The sequence below is a fragment of the Varroa destructor genome, unplaced genomic scaffold, assembly GCF_002443255.2.
Source record: "Varroa destructor unplaced genomic scaffold, Vdes_3.0 BEIS01000004.1, whole genome shotgun sequence".
NCBI lineage: Eukaryota > Metazoa > Arthropoda > Arachnida > Mesostigmata > Varroidae > Varroa > Varroa destructor.
Window position 1 is genome coordinate 19586481 of NW_019211457.1, and position 8145 is coordinate 19594625.

Here is an 8145-nt window from a genome sequence, read left to right on the forward strand (position 1 = left end):
TAAATTTCTGTGTTACGGTTAAAAGTTTCGTCCCTGCTCAATATATATATATATATATATATAGTTGGAACATAATGCAATATTCTATATTTCATAGATGTCTTTTTTCATCTGTGCCTCCACGTATTTGCTTGGAATTTGGGCTATATGCTCACAGGTAGGTAAGCTATCCAAAAATCAACGAATCCCGTACATCCGGTTTTCCTTTTTGGAATCAGGACCATACTTAGAATTTATTTTTTTTTTAATGTTCCGTGATCATTTGTCAAACACGGCAGAAATACAGCATCAAACTAAATATAGAGAGCCGAATTAATATTTTATCGTATATGTTTATTGTAATCTTGAACTATTAGGCACCTCTCATTTCTTGTCAAAATTTTCCTTATATTTCCAAAATTCCCTATACTAAGATTCCTTATATTTTCTTAGGCACACATTCGTTTCAACGCACCTACATTGGTCATCGTTATATATTTTACATGCATATAATTAGCCAGAGTATGAACGATACCGCATTGAAGACCTTTATTATCGAAGCAGCCCACGACCTTGAACTTAGTCGGATGTTTTCGTCACCCGTATTTACTTTTCTTAGAGTTGCAGGGATGTGAGCCTGGCGTTAGTTTTAAAGTTCCCTATAGAAAGTTGATGATTAATTTAATCTTAGCGTTTGAATGTGATTTTTTTAGCGAAAACGCATTTCAAAAATCTGACAATAGTCGATGTTAATCCATACGATAGGGTAGGCCTTAATCAGGTGACGGAAACAGGGTTGAAGCAAATGTTGTTTTATTTACTGCTTACAGCTTTATTAGCTGTACTATCTTGAACTCATAGTTTATAAATAGTTTCAGACTTGCAAAAGGCTTGAAAGCGTATTATTGAAGTCTATCAGTTATCTGGAACGTTTTTTGCAGAATAGTACCAAGATAACTCGCACCCTACCATAACGTAACTGCAGCTCTCTGTGTACAAAACTATATTCGAATACCAATGTCCTTTATGTCGCAAGATACAACTTCAGCTCTGAGATTTTGCGGAAGGATATGCAGCATAGCATCTTCGCGGAGGGTTCTTTTCGTTGCATACGTTTCAACAAGGTAACGACGCACCTTTCTGTCCAACTCTTTGGGGATGCCCATCTGGACCATGTGTCTGCAAACAATGGCAAGAGCATCTGTAATGATCGATGTAGGCAGTAAGTTAACTTATCGATAAAACTATTAACATGAGCTGATTCTTGAGGGAAGGCAAAATTTGTTCTTTACGCCTATTAGATTGTTTGATGGCACGTTATGTGCCACATATATATACATATATGTATATCTAAAAAAAGTGCAGCGTTTGAAGCAAGTACGTAATTTAACATTCGCTATAATGATTATTTCGGAAATCAAGAAGAAAAACAGACTTTTCGTTCTCTAAAGAGCCGTTTCATTATATCAGGCCAAAATAAATACAATCACGATGAGATACTATTACCTCTAACCATCAGTGCATAGATATTCTCAGAGATTCACACACACACATAAAATATTAGAGATATAGCATCATCAGACCCTTAATATGATAGGCATGCAGCTCAAAGTCCGCAAAAAGCACAAACTTCTACTTGAAGACATCGTTTAAGATTTCCCAATGCATAGTACAGTGTACGGTGTACGACGCTAAACTTAGGCTATTATTGGCGATGCATTCCACCACTTCTGTCACCAAGAAAAGCCAGTTTTTTCTGCACTACCGAACAAGACTGTGTCATTTAAGCGAAAATCAATCGTTACGAGTTGGAGACTATAAATTACTCCAAATTAAAATACCACCTCGCAAGTAAGTATGCGTCTCTATAACGCAAGGGAATAGCTTGCAGCACAGCACAAGGGAGGGTTTACGACAGCGAAAGAATAGTGCGAATCTCAAAATTAGTCACCGTCGTCTAAGAGGACATTTTTAATAATCCTCTCAGGATGTACCGAGGAACAAAAATGTATGTTCTGAGTAGGGTATTCGATGAAAGAGACGTCGCACGTTTTCCAACAAAATGGTGCATCGACTTAGCTTAAGAATACAAGTGTGTCGTGACGTGTGGCCACCGAACGGCCCAGATTTAAGCTCGGTAGATTACTAGATCCACAAGTTTCGACGTGACAACAATGTCAGCTCCCTCACTCAAGCCTCTATTAAGAAGATTTGCAGGGCGAACGTTTAAGACGACCCTTTAAGGGGCATTGGACCCGAATTGAAGCTGACTAATGATTACTTTTGGACAAGTATAATCGCCAGGAATCACGATTCCAGCACATGAAAAAAATCATTGAAACATATATGCAAATGCTAAAAAAAAATATTGAAAAAAAATAAATAAACAAACGTAAGAGAATCCCAATTCAGGTGCGATGCCCTATATAGCTAAAAGTTTTGGTAAAGCCATGTGTCCAACGGTTATAATTCTGCATAACCACCGCAACGAATTTTTTCGACGACCTCTTAAAGCTTCGCACGCGCCCATTTTAAACATTTTAAGTAAGCACAAAGTAAACTAAATGTCGTTTACAGCTTGCAACATTGATAAACACTGTCGAAAAATTATAAATGTAGTCTTGTTTTGTTCGATAACAACATGTTATCGAAACGACGTTCAAAAAATATCTCCGTACTATGCACATTGTCTTGAATAGATAATCGTGGCCCTCGAAGTGCTCGGAAGCACAAATAACAATCCGATAAGTAGAAGGTAACACCGTAATGGACCGGCGACCATTTTGCCCACCCTCAGCGAATTCACTTTCATAGACCATAATTCTGCATCGATTTCAAAACGTATTTGGGGGTCGTTTTCGAGCGGAAAGATGGCTTCGCTCAATCTCTCTCAGTATAATGGCTTTCTGCAAGTACACTAATGGCAAGCGGCTTCTGTTTTCTAGTAGATAATGCACCAAACGTTAGGCTAAAAACGTTCGCCACAATATGGACCGTTAAAGCTTAGGAGGGAACGAAGCCAAGCTATTACCTCCTTCAGAAGCCTTTTTTTCATGTATTAATGTTGGCACACAAGCATTAGCAGCAGTATATATTTAGAGTTAAGCTAGAAAGCGTTTTCTATTCTACCTAAGAGCCACTATACAAGTTTATCAATATGTCATAGCTTTCAAAAAAGTCAAAGGTTTGAACAAAAGAGGAGGCCACGTGTATCGTACAGATAATTTACAAACATCAAATAATGTCGTAGACTTGGAAAGCTCTATAGGGTGCACGTATATGAAGTAAATAAAAATAGTTGACATCACATCATCGGTCCATCCCGCTATCCATCATCTTTCTCTGTACCACAGAAATTGAAGTCTGATTCGAGAAATAAAAGGCAGACTAGAAAAACTAGACATTTTGAGTATCTATTTGGAAGGTGCAAAACCTTTTTTTTTTAAGTTATCTACTTTTATACATACCGTTCAATAAGCCTAAATAGCAGTAATATCCCTTTGCCACTTTACCTGGTCTGTTGAAATCATTACAGCTCAGATCGGCGTTCTATTATAACATAAATTTTATGCGAGCTTCTTATCCCTTAAAGCACTTATCTTTTCTTTGAAGTGTAAATGTACATTAAAACTTACTGGAGAAATTCAAGCAACAACGTTTTTTTTTTTTGCTAAGGGAAACCTACCGTGATCTTCTAGTAGCAAATTGCGTTTAAAAACTGTGACTAATTTGTAAAGCTCAAATGGAGTCGGATAAAGTAAAAATTATAATGCCATACCAAAATGTAGAACCAATCAACGGGAACGGTATATTAGTTACATAATTACGTTTCTCTTGGACAGTTTCAGTTATTGTCGTTTCATAAACAACCACCTCAAAACTCAAGCTGTGAAAGATCAATAATAGTGTAGCAGGCTTTGCTATACCTGATAACGAGATCCATAGACGTTTGGTACTCGGTTTCTTCATAAGCGGCTGTACTCACGATATCTTTAATCTGACCAAGTATAAAGGCAAAGATGAACGAACCTGCAACAAATAATATTTTTGCGTGGCAGTTTTAAAAGTGACGAAAAAAAAATCATCTTCTTTCAAACGGGTTATGACTAGATTTTAGTGAACGAAGATTTAATTTTAGGTTTTTAGCAGTATTCACATAGCAGACTTGCAATTTAACTCTAACTGTTAACATGTTCTCCTAATTATTGTAAATACACGAGGAACCACCAAAGAAAAAGCAAAAAAAAAACTTGAAGAGAGTAGTTTTAAGGTAATATATGTAATAAAGGCAGACAGTTGTAACAAAACACTTCTATTAGAATATATATATATATATATATATACATATGTATATATATATATATTTTTTTTTAAAGTAATTCCTTTGCAGCTATTTGAAGTGTCTTTTATGACCGACGTGTTTATTTAAGGTAATCATCATTCACCGCGATTACCACTTTTGATTTGGAACCTAAGCCACTAGTGGATTACTTTCAAAAAATTCCTGCTTTAATTAACATATAATTTCTTAGTAGGGAACGTTCGTCACGCGGTAATAGTAAGTGTCAAATCGTTGAAGTGTCGTTTAAATATGCTACAAAAAATCCAACCCAATTTAATTTATGGGCTAATAGTAGGTAAAAAGTTCAAAAAAATGTATGCGTAAAGTTTAAAAGGTGCAAAAAACCTGGTAACAATTAGTATTTAACTGGCCTTTAATTTCTCTATCAAAAAACCTATGTCTATCAAAAATGTCTTTTTAGGTATTTTAATCAGTTCCCGAACCTTTTAAATGTAAATTTTATTGAAATTTTTCTAGTTTACCTCATGAGGATTTTTTATAAGCCGCATAAAAACTGCCAATAACATAGACCGCCAATTTCAGGAAAAAATGTTTTTACTTTTGATGGAGATTTACCTAATGCGGAAAAATTAGATAATATTTTGAAAACGACCCACTGCTCTTCGCCCTAACGAATTTGCTGTCTTTTTGCACCAATTATTTTCTAGTAACAGAACTATAGAGAGAGTACATGTCCGCTATCAAACAACTCGTCGAAGTTTATTTGAATCTAAAGGCCCTTCTCTCCTATATATAGTGATATGGCAAAATGAGACTCCATCGATATTCGGGTAAAATATGTCTTCGTAGGAAAACGCCCATCATTTTTCTAGCCGTTGCTTGATGTCAAAAGGCCGACGTTAGCACAAAAGTAGCTAGCTGCAGGTCGGGAATATCACAAATGTTGTCAAAGGTGCCCATAATATCATTCATAAATCGATCATTTTGCTATGGAAACGCTTAGCACTTTCGCAGGGTTACCTCCAAAAAAACTCCTTGAAGTTCACGGGGCGAGATATATAGCGAAAAGAAGCTGAGTGGGTTCTGATATGAATATGACTAAGCAGCCCCTTCGAGTAATTCCGAAAATGGACCTCAGCAAGTGAGTTCATAATAATAAAGTATGCATGACAGTGGGATATAGGGCTAGCTTGCACATACGAAGAAAAAGACAGATCAGTAAGCCGAGCTTCTAACGTTTTAAAGTAGGCATACGACTTCTAAAGCTGTCGGTCGCTGCGATGTATAGAGCAACGGGTTTTCTGTTCTTCATCAATCTTCTTCATGATGCATAAATCAATAGACTGCGCCGCGCCCTGTGTATATTAACTGTTCCACTGCTACGAAACTGCGAAGAGGCCTTGGCCTATGTCCGCGTTACATTCGAAGTAATTGAGCGGCTAAATCCTCTTTAGCGCACAACTTCAATCAGTAAATGTTGTATAAGTACAAATAAAGTACGATACGCCTTATTACACAAGGTCCTATACATTTGGCCTATTCGAACAAGTAAGGAGGAACTACGCTTTACTAGTTAATGCTTTGTAAAACTGTGAATATCATTATTAAATCATATGCAGTGGTTACTTGTTCCACGAATATTAGAAAGCAGCATTGTAACGTCCACAAAGTGTCGGGTAGTATGTTAATTGTTTAGTATAGATAAACTTATTTAATTAATATGAGCCAAATACTATTCTACCTAGAAGAACTTGTTCAAAGAGTCGTCAATCTTTTAGGCAATGCTAACCTTAATCAGCGTATTTGAAATGTAATAAATTGTATCTCAAGTACAAATAGACTATCGTAAACATAAAACGAACCTAAAAATAAAAGAGCTGCTCGCCGTGTTTGTGTGAATTAAGTATTTTCCAGTTCTTAGAGTTGACTTAAACGTGAGCTAGATGAACTATACAAATATGAGATAAACAAAATCTGCTGTCCTGGTCAACTTAGGAAGTTCTGTTTTCCTAAACATTTGCAGTATGCGTATGTATACGGAGTCGACCAGTCGTTTACAGTGCCAACATTAGTATTCTCTATCCATGCGTAATTGGGCAAGTGTGTTTGGTTTTGAACGATGAATCCCATGTCAAATTGTGATATAAAATAATCGATAGCAGTGAGCTAAAATCTACACTGAAATCCAACCTGCTGTTCTATTACCTAGGCTCGAAAACAAAAAAATCCTACCAACCTTGTAGCCAAAGGAACGCCATGAAAATATATTCTAATTCATGCGTCGGTTTTACGTTTTTTCCTATGCCAGCAGCCATCTTGAAACTAAAATAGAAGCATCTGATATACGGTAAATCGCCGATGCCGGGATAGACGAACGCGTTCGAGCCGATTCCTATCATTGCACAAGATAGTTTAAGTGTTGTATAAGCATGTATAATATATCGAAAACGAGTCCATGCATTCAATTTCGTGCTTACCTTAGCAACACTAAGGTTACTCTGACATTTTTTTATTTGCAATCTAAGCGTCAATTTATGCTGCGGTCTGGCGTTTAATGCGGACCTCGATCTATAAATGAAGGTTAATCTGTATGCGCCTGAACAACCGGAGCCTTTTGTAAACTGTAAGAATATGAACAATTTTTTCTAGTTTCCTTCTTGACACGTATCTAAACCTTTTCCACAATATCAGACCAAATTCCAGAGGTGTCCAGAGCTATCGTCTTCTAATATTATATATCTAAAAAATACATTCAGCCTTTTCGCCCTTTGAAAGACCAACAGGGTTCTGCTACATATGTATATGCCACAAAATGGAAGACTCTGAGCAAGTTATTTGAGGTTGCTTCAGCCTCATAACACTGTAACAGTTGAACTGGAGAAAAAAGTAGTTTAGCTTGAAGCCAAAGAAGAGATATGGAATTGGAGTAATAACCATTAAGATAAACTTGCTCAAACGCGCGAAACAAATGGATCTTTAAATTATCCCAGTAGCACCACTTTCTTACTTCGTATTTTTGTGTTTAAATAATTAACCTATTGGACTTTTATATTGATTCTAGATGAGCTACCTTTCAGTTAAAAAAAAAAAAAAAAAGTGCTGTTTTGTTATGATTTAACATCGATTCTTTTTTAATGTGACTGCTCTGTGTCAAAGGAAGGGTCAACTTGAGCCGTGAAGTGGTGAACTATAGTCCAATTCAAACAATCTGTTGTATCACACGAGTCATTATGGGGCTTTAAATTGAGCTGTATTTGTACGGTTTTTATCTCAAATATTGTTTGTCTTCAGACACTTCATTAGAATGCAGTTGATTGCGGTGAAGACGAAATAACCGCGACTTTAGATGAAAAGTAGCCCGCTGATCATCAAACAGACGACTGGATTATATTATTAGATATCCAGCCAAGCTGTTGTTGATTTCTGGAACTGACTTCATTCTTAGTCATTGCCGCGCTTCAAAACTGCAGAAGTACCGCGAAATTCACTGTCTATCGGAAAAAAGTTTCTTTAAAGGATGTGAACGTATAGACCAAAAGTGTGGCTTATCCGGCATAGAACAAAAGATACAGAAACTTATTTATTGAACAGTGTCATTTTGGGCGATTTTGGAGAATAAACCGATTTCATCTTTCAACACCTTAAGTATTTCTTCTTAATCCTAAGAAAACAGTATTGTGCAAACTAACGATGTTTGGCACATTTTGGTGCTACAATTCAAAAGGTTTTTTTTTTTTTAGTGTAAAACATCTCATAATTTTTATTATTTACGCAGTATTCTAGCACTACCTGACTCTGTTCCGCCCCGCAATAAAACGTGTCAAGGAAAATTTAAACTATAAAGTAGTACATGTGGCTTAATG

The 8145-nt window shown here is 36.3% G+C and overlaps 1 protein-coding gene across 10 annotated transcripts in view; it reads right to left on the reverse strand.

Annotated features, from left to right (window-relative positions):
* Positions 1-312: 312 nt before the first annotated feature.
* The window catches only part of LOC111249985 (cyclic nucleotide-gated channel beta-3-like), a 27556-nt gene continuing 19723 nt past the window's right edge, over positions 313-8145 (reverse strand). For 7 of the 10 annotated variants that reach the window (XM_086987402.1, XM_086987403.1, XM_022804523.2 and 4 more), the window contains 3 exons: positions 6519-6674; positions 3906-4008; positions 313-1158 (listed from right to left, as the gene is read on the reverse strand). In XM_086987402.1, coding sequence (XP_086843528.1) covers positions 981-1158; positions 3906-4008; positions 6519-6674 — 437 coding nt within the window. In that variant the 3' untranslated portion in view covers positions 313-980. Of the gene's footprint in view, positions 1181-3905; positions 4009-6518; positions 6675-8145 lie in introns of all 10 variants that reach the window. The other 3 variants (XM_022804522.2, XM_086987404.1, XM_022804526.2) reach the window with 3 other exon arrangements.